Here is a 15,575-nt window from a genome sequence, read left to right on the forward strand (position 1 = left end):
ATCTGATTAGATGATACCTGACTGATTACAAAATAATAAAGTAACTGAACAACTAACGAATCTAGCTGGTTAACTTAGAAACTGACTAAGTAGCACACACACTAGCTAATGATTCACCTCGCTCCACGCTAACTAAGCTAGTTAACTGACTAGATGTTTCATTAACTAACTGATGGATGAACTGCTGGCTGTTTATGCCTACCTAGTCAGTTGGCTGATTACCAAATAAAATAACAAACCTTTTTTACTAGTTAGCTGCTTAATAAGCTAATCACATAACCAAAAAAAAAACATATAAAATGATCTAACTGAATTAGCTAGCTAGCCTAAATTCACCTACCGCTCTGGTAGGAGAGCTCCACTGACTCGCAGCCTCCGTAAGGAAAACTCTGCAGGGTCAGAGAGGGTTGGGCGAGTGAGGGCTGGCTGCTGTCTGTTAATGGAGAGAGAGAGAGAGAGAGAGAGAGAGAGTGAGGGATGGGTTACCATAACAACATAACACCTACCAACACTCACACACACTTCTGCTTGATGCACTCAAGATTGGTCGCTGATTAATTTGTCACTTAGCAACCCCAGTCCTGATTGGTGGAAGCGATGGGACACTTAATTAAAAAATTTCTCCTCCAATTAAGCAGCGGACGGATTGATCGGACGAGTGTTCAGGCTTTAATTAGTCCGGACAGATGGAGGGTTCAGGGGATGGAGCGAGCGTTTTAAAAGTTTCAAACAGCTAAAGGTTTTAGGCCAAGCAGAAGAAGGGGAGGATTCATCAGCCTGTAATTGTTGGAAGAAGTCTATTTTAGTTATCTGCTATCCAACCGTTGTAAAATTCGAAATAGCTGAAGTTTTAATTTCCTCATTGTGGTTTTAATTCATAAATAAAGCAAGAGTTTGTTCATCAGTGTGGAAATGTGGCCTCTGGTAACCAGCCAAACCGGCAGAGGCTCTGAAGTGTGAGCGTCTGAGGAGGAAAAGGGCCTGTAATATAAAACTGCACGACTCTATGTTTTCTTAATGGAGCTATTTGCATGTTAATGATGGCTGTGGATTCATTAGTGGCCTAAAGTGGCTCCTCCATGAGCCAATCCAAACACAGACTTCCCTAAACGAATGAAGAATGAGTCGGCCACATGGGTCACTGCAGCTCAGAGTGTGTGTGTCTGAGTGTGTGTGGCCACAGAAAGCCATAGAAGAAGCCAGAAAATAGCTTTCAATGGCAGACAGTAAGGAAGTCAGCACGGCCGACAGGGTGAAGACTGAGAAGGTGAGAGGAGAAGAGCTGATGGTGGGCGTGAAGAGGAGACACGTAGAAAACAGAGGAGGAGTGATGAGAGGAATAATCCTGGGGGGAGGACGGGAGACAGACGGGGGGCAGGGAGGGAGGCCGGGTCCGCTCAAACAGAACGCCATCAGGCTGCCAAGAATTTACTCCAGCGCTTCATCCTGCGCCATAAATCGGAGTTAACTCCCATCATCCTTTGCTCCCCTCGCCTCCTTTAAACTCTGGGTGCGACCCCGTGTCCGGCTTTGTCAAACACGTCTTAGAGAACACACGCACTGTGTCCTCATTGGAAGACCAGGACTGTAATGGGAGGACATTTCCCATGATGCAGTGCGTTGAGCTCAAATAAACAGCGTAAGGAACAACTGTTAGAGCTAATGGTGGAGAGGTTGGAGCCCCTTCCTTTCACAGCTGTTGTCCCCTGATGCTCAGGTTTTTGGACTCTGACTTTTAAAAACTGTGATGACAATTCCTCAAGTTTTTCTGGAAAAAAGTCACATGGTGTTCGTGTTGCTCGGCAACAGGAGCTCTGTGATGCAACGTTAAAGGCGGGAACAGCTCGTTCTTCTTCTTCAGGGATAATCGATGGGTTTACATCATAACTGACTACAAGCAGAGAAAAAGAAAAACTCCTGTTATATTCCTGAACAGGAACGCACACAGGCCTCAGCTATCACAACTATCAAACACAAACGCAGACGCACAAAGATACTTGCACACATACTCAGGTATCTCATTAGCTGCAGGTCTGTGACAAGTGTGAAGTTCAAACTAATTCCTGCTACTCAGTGTGAGAAGTTTTCTATACATCTTTCCCTCGTTTCCTCTGAATGTGTGTGTCTGTGTGTGTCTGTGTGTGTCTGTGTGTGTGTTAAACTCACCAAGGTCAAATATGCATTAAGCCAGGCATGAAATAGAGTCGCAGCAGCAGCTCCACAACACTGACTATGATGAAGACAACTCAATGCTAATGGGGAGATTTATTGACCCCACAGTCACAGTGTGTGTTTGTGTGTGTGTGTGTGTGTGTGTGTGTGTGTGTGTGTGTGAGAGAGAGTGTGTTGTGTGTGTGGATACAGTGTGTTTGACAGTATAAGAGATAGTCATTGATTGAGAGAGAGACAAGTGTGTTTTTATGTGTTTGTTTGTCGGTGAGTGTGTCAGTTAATGTCCTTCATGTGCGACAGTCTGCCCCCCCCCCCCCCCCCCCCCCCCCCCCCGTGACTTTATTAAGACTCAGTTCTGGACGACTTCAACGCATCACAACAGAGTCGCTGCGTTAGCTCTGAGCACCATCTGCTCTTCTTCTTCTTCTCTTCCTGCAGAAACCCTCCACAGCTGGAGGAGAAACGCTGCGATGAACCTGCAGCTCAGTGTCGTGGCTGACACGTGAAGACTTCCAAGTCAAGATCCAGCAGTTAGTCTGTCACATCGACTTCCAGGTGAACTGGAGCAGAAATAAACGAGATTGTGGTCCAAAAACTGTTGGTACCAAAAAGGGGGCGGAGCCAGGCTACAGAAACCTCCGAGGCTTCGTCCACCTTTATTGACACTGAGGTCTTTTTCACACGCCGTAAAGGCATGGCGACGCTGTCCACAACATAAAGTTATGTGCCTCTAATGGAAAGCTGCCAGCCAATTAGAGGCGAGTGTCTGCAGTAGCCGCGCTGACATCGCTGACGCCCTGACGGGCAATTACTGTCAAATCCAATCACAATAACGAAATGACTTCATTACAGGGACTCATGAATGTCTGAATTTTCACACACACACCTCCATGATTAATTCCTGAACAGTCAAACAATAATTAAAAATGGAAACTGAAATTATTATTATAGTACATATAGCAGCTTAATGATATATATAATATATATATATGTATGTATGTATACATAAGAGCTGTTTACACTCAAATTAGCCTTTTTAAATTATTAAGTTTAACTAAAATTATTAGTTTAAAGGTGTTAAAGCTGAACCTGCTGCCTCTCCGTGACACCAACACCTAAACTGGACCTGGCTCGGACCAGCTGTAGCATCTCAGTTCCTGTTTGTCTCCGTCTCTCTGTGAAGGTCAGTCCAGCTTCACTTTCCTACATCAGAGCTGAATTCTCTTCGCTCTGATATTTGAGACACGTTACGGCCCTGTGGTGGAACGGCGAGCTGCTCCAGCATGAAGGATGGGAAATACCGGCGCAGCTCAGCTGTTGTCCAGGAGGAAAGAACTGTTCACAGATAAAGAGAGGCTGCCGGAGCAGGCCTCCATCTTTGTTACTGACAGTATGAGACAGTTAGGACGAAATAAACAACCAATGTAACTAATTTATGTTGTGTCGACTGAATCTATGCAACATCGGTTTTCTATACGAGTAAGAGTGCTGCTTTCCTCCCTATAGGAGAGGTCTCTGAAGGGAGATTGAAGCTTTAATGAGAGCAGAAAATTGGTTCAACGGAGCAAAAAAATAAAATAAAAAATAGAAAAGACAGAACCAAGATGAAGCAGAAAAATGACTCTGCAAACCAAAGAGACAGAATGAAACATGGAGAGTCCTTCTGAGATAAACACAGTGTTCTAAATTACTTTGCTGTGTTCTGAATTTGTTTGCAAATTTAGTTAGCATGATTGGAAAAGGAGAGGACAGATTGAACGAGATGAAACAAAGACACAACGGCAGAGAGAGAGACAGCGGTGGAATGAAGGAGCGATAAATGGAGGAAACAACAGTGACAGCCGTGAACATATCCGGACTGTATCAGAGACAAACTGGTCTAGACTGGATTACTTCCCTTCACCTCCTGCTCCTGTCAAGTGGACGGAAATCACTGACTCACAAAGTGTGGCCCTGTGTGAGTCTGCAGTGTGTGTGTGTGCGTGTCTAAAAACCCACTTTCTCTGAAACTACCAGCAGCAGAGTGAGTGTGTGTGGGTGTTTGTTTGTGCCTGAGTTCCTCACTGAAGTCACTAAGCAGCTGCACAACAGTCAGACAAATCTGCTCCACAGCACACTTTCTGATTATTTCAAAAAGAGTGAGGACCAGAGAGACATACAGACCTCCCCTTATTCCTCTCCGCTAAGAAAGGGGGATCAGGCTCATATGCTCGTTGGGGGGGCTGCTCAGTCTGGGCAAGTAGCTGCCTGATGCCGAGGATAATTAATGGAGACGTGAGGGATTAAATAATCTGCAGTATTTTCAAATGAATGTCTGTTTGAGCATCGAAGATACGCAGAAGTTATCCGAATGTCCTTTCTGTTATTTAAATGATGTGCTGATTTCTGACAGCTGACTAAAAGTTCAGCTCATATCAGCTCATCCTTGGGCAGGTTTCAGTGTCCCGGTTCAGGGGCGGGTCTTTTGGATGAGATGCTCCACAGAGGCGTGGCTAACTGCCGCCATCTTAAACCACAAAGGCCAAATGGAAACGAGACGGCCTGGCCTGCACAGAAACATGATGAGGAGTGGAATCATCACTGACAGGATCATAAGGAACAGCAGCCAATCCTGTCAGCTCATGGCCCAGGGGGCGGGGCTAATATAGAACAGGATGGGCACACTCACTGACACCGTGTGAGCCGCTGCCAGTTTCAAACAAACGACTGAAGGAAGTGAGTTATAAACAAGACAGAATATAAACGACAACAGACTCTCCACACTCTGATCTTTCACCCGGCGACCTGGAGCAAGGTGGAGGTGGGCGGGGCTTAGAGCTGATCCAGGTTTACGTTGAAAGGTCAGAGTTTGAGTTGAAATCACATCTGGAAAAACTAAATTTAATGTGTTAAAGCTGCACGTGGAAGGAAAGCCAACGTGGAGACAGACCGGGGACAGAAACAAGAGTCAAGAAGTGGCTGGAAAAGAGCACAGAGGTTCAATCTTCCCCGAGCACATAAAGGTTAAAAATTACTATCTCTCAACCCGACTCTCACCTTCAATTACCCGGCACCGCCACATTATGGCCAAACAAAATGACTGCCATTAGCCGTAATCACCTTACATGCAGCCTAATGCTATGCTGAGCCGAACTGGGGAAAATAATGCATGAAAAAAAAAAGACTGCAGGTAGAAATGACGAGCTCTCCACCTCCACTGAAATATTAAATCCATTTTTTACAGATGTGAAATATGAAGTCAGTGAAGAGAAAAACTTCAAGAAGTTGTGTATCCTGGTTTTGTGCGCTTTTGTTATTCTCTGATTACGTGATTTCACTTTTGTGTTAACGTGACTTTATAGGAATGAAGCGTGTTTGCAGGGAAAGCTACAGATTTAAGGACTGACAACACTGCTGGATGTGAAGAAGGCCAGGACCAGGACCGGGACCGGGATTAGGACCGGGATCAGGACCGGGATCAGGACTGGGATCAGTACTAGGACCGGGATCAGGACTGGGATCGGGATCAGGATCAGGAACGGGACCAGGACCGGGACCAGGACCAGGACCGGGACCAGGACTGGGACCAGGACTAGGACCGGGATCTGAACCAGGACCAGGACCTGAAGTGTGACGGAGGGACTCAGACTTTCACTCTGTCGGTGAAGCCAAAGAAATGGATGAATGTGTGCTCTTCAGCTCCTCAGTTCCTCTTCAGGCCTCTCTAACAGCAGACGTCTGCTGAGGGAGCTTTAGTTTCACACCGTTGTGCGTCTGTGTGTGTGAGTGAATCTTATTAGCCGGAGAAAAGCTCCTGATCTGGTGAAACATGGCTTCAGTCCGGACGGCGGAGGAGATGGCGTCCTTGTCCCGGCACACAAACGGCTGTTCGCTCTGTGAAACTTTTTAGGAGACGTCAGCGTCGAGGAAATTGATTTTCTTTAGACCAAAAACGTGTTTGCACATGAAATGCTCCTGATCTGCTGCGGTGGCTCCTTCCTGATCCGCCGGATTTACATCATGTCAGAGTTAACATGGCACAGAGTGTGTGTCCGTCTGTGTGTGTGTGCATTTCCGATGATCTCTTCATGCATAGATTGTATTAGCGTGTGTGCGCTTACATACGCAAGATTTTCTGGGTGAAGGACTGTGTGTGTTGTCCTGTGGGCCAGCTGTACAGCTTTCAGCAGAGCTCAGCTGTCTCACACACACAGCACTGAATACTGGATTCACTGGAGCTCCGTCTCTTTCCTCTCACTCAGCTGTTCTTCTTCTTCCTCTTTCCGAGGACGTTGCTGTGCATTTATTAAACGATGAAAACCAGCCACACTCAGAACACGCTGGTTTTGATTTTAGGAGGCTGCGTGCCTCCCAGACAACAGCATCAACCCTGTGGCATGAGAAAATAAAGTGTTTAAAAAGACTTAATATGGCTGTGAAGGGGAAAGATCCGGTCTGCGTCTGCAGTTTTGTCTGATCGTGACTTTTTTTATCTTTATATTTATGAGCTTTTTTCAGAAAAAAGAGACTCAGTCTCTTTTTAATCAGACGTGGAGCTGCAGTTTTCCAGCGATGGACAGAAAACAACTGAAACGTTTCCATCAATGAAATCAATGAGACATCAGATGATCGTCTCAACTTGGATTAAATCAAACAAACAAAAAACACCAACAAATACTCTGCTGTCGCAATGATGACGATGATGAATTCACTCAGTCACAGATGGACGGATGACTGAATCCCTTAAAGTGAAGCGCTAAAGGGAAAGTAGAGGAGATGCTGGAGATGTGGATGATGATGAAAGAAACCAAGAAGAATTGTCAGGAAGGAAGAAGAATGAGTGAAGGAGGGATGAATGAATGAAGTGACATTAAAAAGAAGAAAAATATTTATTTTCTCATTCTTTTTAAATTTATTCTGTCAGAAGAGATGAGATATTTTTGATTGTTGGATCAGGTTGGGTTCATTGTATTTTACGTGGTGGTTGTGAGTCCCTGAGTTTGTTTCTGTGTAACTGGGGGCGGACAGATGGCTCAACCAAAGAACGAAGTCATCTCGTGAAGACGTACGACAGAAAACTGCTCAAATCGCTGGAGCAACAGTTTGCATTCTGCTTCATCGTGTCTTGATGAGCACGAGTGACGAAATGTCTTCATTTCCTCTCTCCTCTCTCCGTCCTCTTTTCCTCAGTCAGTCCCAGAAATCGAACACAGCGACTCAGGAGGTTTAAAGATGAGAGGACACGAAGGAGGGATGACAGGAGGATGGAGGGAGGAAGATGAGGAGCAGCAGCTGGATGAAGAGTTTGATCACTTTAAACAAAAAAATGTCACCACTTCCACCTCTGAGTGTGTGTGTGTGTGCTCATACACACACACACACACACCACATCACACTTTGGCATGAACCACAGCCAATCTTCTTGGCAAAGAGCTGGTCAATCTGGCCAACAGAAGGAGGGAGGAGGAGAGAGAGACGGGAAGAAGGAGCTGGAAAATGGTTTTGACATTTCATTCTGTCCATTTGTAAACTGTGTGTGTGTGTAACTGTGCCTTGATGTTAACTCACACACACGCTCACACAGATTACACTTTAACAGCGTTGACCGGCATCTTCGAGGCAGAAACTTCGATAAATCAAAGAGTTTCACTCACCGATGGATGTCGTGGCGGGAACCGGCTCTTTGGACACTGCAAAGTCACATGACACAGAGGATACATCAAGTCAAGTTAGGTCACATGACCAACATGGTCTCAATGAAAACACAGTCTGTCGTTTGCATTCATGAGGCAGTTAGTGAAGACTGAGGGAATTAATGGAGGACTTCATTTAACTTTAGACAACACCAAACTCCGCCCACCACCACAGCGAAGATTATGATGTCACAGTGAGGTTGACCTTTGGCCTTTTGAATATAAAAAATCATCATTATTTGACCTGCTGAACTTTTGACATCATTAAAGTGTAAATTCTTCAGTTCTGGCCTGACATGAGTTTGTGTTTGTGACTTTGACCTTCAATGACCTTGAATGAGTTCACTCCCAGCTAATATTGACCTTAGATTCCTGGTTCAGCAGAAAAAGATGAAGATCAGCATGAATGCAGCTGCTCTTAGATATTTAGCATTTCTGGAGTCCTCCTATGCAGAGTAACTGAACTGTTATTCTGAGTTCAGTGGTGGTAAAATGAGCCGCAGTCCATTTTCCTCCAGCTGTAATAAGTTTGACACACAACCTGGAAAATATGCAAAATCATCCTTGAAGTAAAAACAGCCCCTGAGTTTGTCCAACTGCAATTACAGCTGCAGGCAGTGCCGCCGATTCATGAGCCGAACTGAAGCGCCGAAAAGGCAGCTGCAAAGATTCTGTGTGTGTTTGTGAGTCTGTGTGAGAGATGAGGTGTGTACCTGAGTAGTAGGAATTCAGCAGGGATTTGCTCTGCAGCGTCTTGTTTCCCTGCACAGAGAAGGAGCAGGTGGAGGGGGAGGCTGGGGGGGGAGGAAAGGAAGGAGATGTGAAGGGAGCAGGATAGGAAGGAAAGAGGAGGGAGGACAGGTCAGTGACCTCATCGATAAACAACCAACAATCAATCATCAGAGGACACGATGAATAATGAAAACATAACAAAGGCAGATCAATGCTCCATATTCAGCAGCACCAACGTCCCATTCAGATCCACGCACAACTCATCGTTGGTCGATACGCAGCACTGACCAAAGGAGGAGACAGAACGAGACGTGGAAATGACGAGGCAGATTAGAAAATGTGCTGAGTCAGCACATGTCTCAGCCTCATGCATGAGTCGGGTTGGAGCGGCGTTTTCCAAAGACGACGACAACAACAAAAACTTTCACCCAAAGTAGGCTGGAGTGTCGACGGCTGAGATCGCCCAGAAACACCTGACATGGATGTTTTATTCCAACATCAGGTATGAAACACTGCTGTGTGTGTGTGTGTGGCAGGTGCTCCTTTGACTTTTTATTCAGCTTCAGGTCCATCACTGCCAGCTCAGGACTTCGATATGAGACACGTCTGTCATCGGTGCGTTCTGACGAGTCCACTCGTTATTTCTCTGTTTCAGAAAAAAGCTAATAGAAAGGTGCAGTTTGTCATTTTATTAACGATCCCTGAAGTGATTGGTATTCATCACCTCTTCTGGAACAATAGCCCATCTTATCTTTCCTCACTCTGTTGTCCTCTCCTGATATCCCCAAACACAACAGTGTTTTCTCCTCCTCTGTGATAAAATCCCTCCCGCCTCATGCACACCAGTGCTGTATGCTAATGCGCCGCAAAAGGAAGCTCAACTTTAATACAGTGAGGAGTGAAGCCGCATACGCAGAGAAATCTGCTTTGACAGCAATGTCCCGCGAAGACAGCTGGCGACTGGATGAGAATGCAATAACACAAAAAGGTTATTTGCCCTGCGAGGGGGGACGTTCGCACAAATATTATTGGGTCCCCCACCTTGTGTCAGCGTTTTTCCTGTTCTCATTAGGCCCGAGCCTGGATCGGTGACTGTGTGTATATGAATATATATATAACTGTGTGTGTGTGTGCTTCATTTCCTTTCTGTTTCTACCACACTTCACTACCACAGATAAGAAGGTGCAGAAAGTGGCAAGATCTTCTGGACATCCCCTGAATGCCTCACATGTAGATTAGCAGTTAGACTTTGGTGCATGAAGCTGATCATCAGGGCGTTTTCTTTCTCTGAAACACCATCAAGCCAAATTTAAATAATGTGACATTTGCCACAGGTCCAGGTGAAGAGGAAACTCACACCTGCGATCAGACGACTGTGACCTCTTCTCCAAATCCTCCCATCACCAAAGCCCTCCGCCTAAATGTAATTCAGGAAAGGTTCAACGTCTCTGACAATGAAGGTTTTTCTAAGATCCAAGGTCAAGAGAGAGTGAGCTCATTCTGTGTACACTGCAAATTCCCCAATGAATGGCCGAGTCGATCTGAAAGGTGAAGAAAAATGTGCGAGCTTTAAATATCACAGCTTTAACGAACATGGAGGTCGAGATAAGAAGCGCTCGGCACTAAATGTGTCCGATGCAAAAACAATCTTGTGCGTCGGCATCGCAGCACGGACAGTTAGAGCGAGAGTGCAGGCAATTACGACCGACATTAGCTCCCCACTTAGTCCCGATCCAGCACCCCTGGCTTTCAACGGCCGAGCACTCCCAAAAGGCCAGGCTGACATTTTCAAGAGAGAAATGGCCTTCTGAGAGGCCCTATCTAATTACATTGGACACACACACACACAGCCACGCACATGCAGAACCGGCTAACACGGATGTGAAACACACAATGAGTGAACGTGTTGAAGCTGCAAAGGACCAGAGCAGCAGAGAGTTAGTCTGAGTCCGATGAAGCAGCAACAACGACTGCTGATGAAGGCCAAAGAGCAGCACTTGGACTTCTCCTCCGAAATGAAATATCAAACATTTGAGAAAATGAATCTGACAAAATGATTAATGGAACTGAGACGTTCTGATGCCGAAACGGGCAAAAGAAAGTTTGCTCTGAGGGCCGGAGGTGGACTTACCGAATCCGTTGAGGTCCTGGTTGGAGGTGGAGAACGGGTCGTCTTTGTGCAGCGTGCTGACCTTTGTGGTGCTCTTATCAGCCGTGGTGACTGGACCCATCTCCCTCTGCTGGGTGGAGCTGCTGGCCGTCTCCTTCTGCTTCTTCGCCAACTTCCTGCAGCAGCACACACACACACAGGTATATTTACATATAGGCACACAGATACACACTCATATCACAGACCCACAAACATCCGGAGTCTATAAACTACAACAATAAGACAACATGCAGAGTCAAACACACAAGATGAGCGTTGTGTTCTGTTTGTTGAAGAAGCCACAGACTCTGAGATAGGCGTGGTGGCCTCGTAAACCAAAGCTCGTGGGTTCGATCCCCATCCACACCTTTAACGTCAGTCTGTCTTCAGGTTTCTAGTCTGGGGTTGGGACGCTCTGGGGTTTATCTCCCCACAACTCTGAGCGGGAAGAACGTCAGACTCTTTACACCAAGTTCAACAAACTGCACGTCCCGTTCTGCAGCCGGTGTGCACAAACTGTGTATCAATAACACATCATGTCTGCAGCTGAGTCATATAAAATTAAATAAATCAGAATAAGAACACCTCACACGTCCTCCAGAGTCCACCCTCAACTCACCAAGTATCGAACATCGAGTCACGAGCATCTTACAGTGGGCTGTGTGTGTGTGATAATGCAGGGGTGTGTATTTGTGTGTTTGTTTCTGTCAGCCAACACTTGATCTCCTTTGAGCACCGACTGTGCTGGACATTCAGTGTTTTGGCCGTGTGTGTGTGTGAACACGTGGCTGTTGTATCTGGCCGGGTGGTGGATGCCGTCCAGCGAGTGGGAGCGTTTCTCAGTCACCTATCACGATGCTGCCTCTCACGCCCCTTCATGTGTGTGTGTGTCCAGAACACGCACACTGACAGAGTCGCTACACAAACACACATCTCCAGAGCATCGCTCATGTTACCCGCCATGACTAATCAAGTTTCTCTCAACACGTTTGAAAGCTTTCATAAAGCACTTAGAGGCTGAGTCACCATCTGTGATGGAGAGGAGGGAAATGAAAGCGAGCACCAATGAAGAAGTTGCAGAACATTTGTCAAAGTGACGGCTGCTGGTTGAACATAATGAATATTGTTGAAGACTTCTGTACTTAAGAACCTTCCACACAAGCAGAAGGTTCTTTTAAACAATTAAAGAGTTGATCTGCAGGTTTTCTGAGCTGCTGCTTATAAAAGGTAGAAATTCATCCTGGTCTTCAGATGACTGAAGGCGGGAGCTCTCCCAACATTCCTCCACAACCGCCACAAAAACCTCCTCTGATTGGAGCTTAGAGCGGAGGGGTGAAGAAGGAGAAGACAGAAAAAGGCAACAGACAGAAACACCTCCACCTCTCTCACATTCATCCTGTTAATGGACTCCTTTAAATGACAAATTTCTTGCATATTGTGAGCAGTAACGAGCGCGCCATAATCCGTCTTTAATGAATGTCACGGCGGCGGTCCATTAAGACCGAAGTTGCCCCGCCGGGTGCCGACTGGACTACTTTCTGCCCCCCAGCAATGTTAATTGTCGGCCGTTTGATGTGCGGACAGTGAGGGATGGGTTGGATGGACACGTTGTCTTTGTGAGTCTGTTTGTGTATGTGTGTGTGTGTGCACGCTTTAAGAGGAGACACTGTGACAAACAGGATGAGAAGGAAACGCTGGATGGACTTGGATTAAAAAACAGTTTTTAAATTGGGGCGTCAGCAGGACGTTCAGGGAAACGAATTACTGACATTTGTAAAACTTTTTATTTTTCTCAGGTTATATTTGTTTCGTATTAACGTCTGATGTAAATTAGTTCTCCGACTGTTTCCTGACATAATTAGGCCCGATGACTTACATCTGACATTTATTGGTGAAACTGCTCACGACATGGAAGTAATATTTCATATTTAACAGACGAGTTTAGTGTGAATGTTTATTAGATGAAATGTTAATGCTGCAGGCTGAGTTGTGCTGATTGCAACAGATGTTTGTCCAAACGTCAATAAAATATCTGAACAAACTGCCTGAATGTGAATGAGTTTGTGTTTATAATGATTTTTCTGTTTTAATGTTTACAGTTAAATTCTGTTCCAACTTCTTCGCTTGTTTCCATTTATTTTTATTTCCTGCTGGCTGTAGATAAATTGGTGGTATTAGTATTGAAGAATGTAATCAGTGCAATCAGTGGGGATCGTTTTCTCTATTCTTTATTTGTCGATAGTATATTTTCCAAGTGTTCCCTAAATGCCTCACATATTAACTATGTGGTTATGTGGATCCTTAAATTGACTGATGTTCCCTAAACGCCTCCCGTCAGTAGATAAACTTCACACACTCTTTTTATCGGGGCATCTGGGGCAGCAGTGAACTGTTCGTGACCTTATGGGGCATTCAAGGGGCTTCACTGGGGCCAGAACAAAATGATCTAATATCAGGGGCCCCCGAACATGAGGCCTGTTTGCTGCTGGGTCTTCTTAGAGGAAGAGATGAAGGCTGCATGCAGATGTGAGTAACTGCAGGCGACTAACCAACAGTCAGCATTCAGCCAGAGCTTTGTTTCCTACGAAGTGATGCTCGTGCTGGGATTTGCAATTATTCCAGCAGAAGTCTGGCAAGTCAGCGGGGCCAACCTTAAGGCATCCAATCAAACAAGGGAGATGACATTTGTTTCACTTGTCGAGGGATCGACAGAGCTCCCGCGTCGTGGCGAGCGAAGGCCTCAGCTGGTCGATTGGCAGCCAGATCGCTCAAATTTCCTGCAGTCATCCCCAGCTGGTGCCGCAGTCAGACAGGAAGTCAGTCACTCCAGGACGATGGCGGCAGCTCCAGAGGAGGCTGCAGGCGAAGCCCAAACAAACTTTCATCTGCGTATCACAGGATTTAGAGCCAAACCGGAGAGCGAGCGGGAGATGGAGTGATACAGCGAGATGTGAAAAGAGAGGAAGAGGAGAGAGAGGGAGAAGTCCCCCTCTCATCTCAGCTCGCTCAACCGTAAACATCCTTGGGCTATAGCAGTGTGTGCGTGTGTGTAGATAGAGTTGTGCTGAAGCTGGTGCTGATCATCTGTTGGCCTTCATCATCTTCATCTTCATCAGAATAAAACTGAACATCAGGCTTAGGCAATATGATATTTAACCCAGTCCAGAGAACAGTGTCCTCATCCTCCATCTTTGATAGTGACGTCTGGAGTCATGTCTCTACGTCAGACGCTCCTATTGGCTGTGGTGGGTGATGTCACAGCCAATCAGCCTCTGGATCAATTCTGTATGTTTCTGAAGTCGGTCTGAATGTGTTCTTTGGTTAGAATGGTTTATATAAGTGATAAGTATAACAGAAGGTCAGCGAGTTGTGTCAATATGTGTGTCCTTGTCGCTGTTTGTCTGAATTCTTTGTGCGTTGTGTGAGTTTAGTGTGTGTGTCTGCACTAACACTTCAGTCCCTCATTTACATTTTCCAGTAAACTAAATTAAACTCTGCAATTTGTCCCGTAAAAGAAAAGTCAACAATGGCTGCCGTCTTCAGCCTGTCAGATTCTGGGGGGGCAGAAAGCCTCGGGGCAGCATCGACATGTGATGACTTTTCCACTCAGTTAGGACTCAGACTTCAGATTTGTAGGAAATTTTCAGAAGCTTTGAAGACGGCAGGGGAGGCTGGGATTTTCACAGATTCTCTGCAGGGGTGTGTAGGTGAGCTTGGAGCGACGTGTGCGACAGCCGTGTGCAATTCCACGCGGTTGTGTGTGCAGCCTGTAATCGGTCCTCATTACTGCTGCAGGCAGGACGCAGCTGCTGCAGGAGGAGATAATGGTGGACGACACGGACCTTCAGGGTCACACGGTTTAAGACAGGGACCATGAAAACAACGCAGCACCAACACAACAAAAGCTGTTCAGGAATTTAAAGGAGTGTCTGAAAACATTTCATCTGACGAATTTGGACGACATAAAGTCAGCGACTGTTTCCTCATATCGACACACAGTGACGTCTCCCGTCAGGCTGAGAGCTGCTGCTTCTCCGTTATCCTGCTTCAAAATGGAAATAAAAAAGTTGAAGCAGCTCATAACCAAAAGGGGCGACATCACAGTCAGCTGGTTATACTGACAAACTACCCACGATGCATCGGGATTTACAGCACAACAGCTCTGCTTATTTGCATTCAGTCACAGCACATTTTGTGGCTGCAGGCTGCTGTTTGTGCGTCAGAGTTTGTCTTCACATGGCTAAAAGTGCGACTAGCTGCAACTTTGAATATCAGGAGTTTCCTGGTGAAACAAACCGGCGACACATTTGGAATCAAGATTCTAACTGGAGTGAATTTGACAAACAACACAACATTTTAACATAAAAAAAACAACCAAAAACAAAGAAGCAAAAGGAGTTTCTCCGGATGTGAAATCTCTACTTACAGGTAATAAGAGTAGGAATAAGCATGTCTTCTGAAGCATGGTGAGGTGAGGCCGATGATGACAACAGAGCAAAACCCAGAAGAAGGACAAACACATTGGATTAGTTCATCACTTGAATGAGAAGTTAACGTTGACTCAATGTTTTTCCAACATGTCCATTTTCGGACGTCTGCCCGTCTTTGTGTCCTCGACTGAAAACGTCCTCTCTGCATCTACATTTGTTTCATGAGGCTTTCAAAGACGCTCTGTCTCTCTCTGTTTCCTCCACGTCTCATTTACCGTCGTCCTGCATTCAGAGCCGTCTCTGACAATATTTAGCTGTAATCCGGCTCTGGAGTGGTCAGTAGTCAATCAAGTACATTAGAGGTAATAATGAGATCCGCGGCGTGTGAAATGATCACTCCTCTTATTTCATGAGACGACC

General features: G+C 45.8%; 1 protein-coding gene across 1 annotated transcript in view; it reads right to left on the minus strand.

Moving 5' to 3' along the window:
• ptprt (protein tyrosine phosphatase receptor type T) overlaps positions 1-15,575 on the minus strand; it is a 167,966-nt gene that overhangs the window by 35,747 nt on the left and 116,644 nt on the right. The window contains exons 19-23 of the mRNA XM_029502321.1: positions 15,152-15,181; positions 10,708-10,862; positions 8,558-8,638; positions 7,806-7,841; positions 341-433 (exon numbers count right to left, since the gene is read on the minus strand). Of these exons, the coding sequence (XP_029358181.1) occupies positions 341-433; positions 7,806-7,841; positions 8,558-8,638; positions 10,708-10,862; positions 15,152-15,181 (395 nt within the window). The remainder of the gene's footprint in view (positions 1-340; positions 434-7,805; positions 7,842-8,557; positions 8,639-10,707; positions 10,863-15,151; positions 15,182-15,575) is intronic.

Source organism: Echeneis naucrates, chromosome 5, assembly GCF_900963305.1.
Source record: "Echeneis naucrates chromosome 5, fEcheNa1.1, whole genome shotgun sequence".
Classification (NCBI taxonomy): domain Eukaryota; kingdom Metazoa; phylum Chordata; class Actinopteri; order Carangiformes; family Echeneidae; genus Echeneis; species Echeneis naucrates.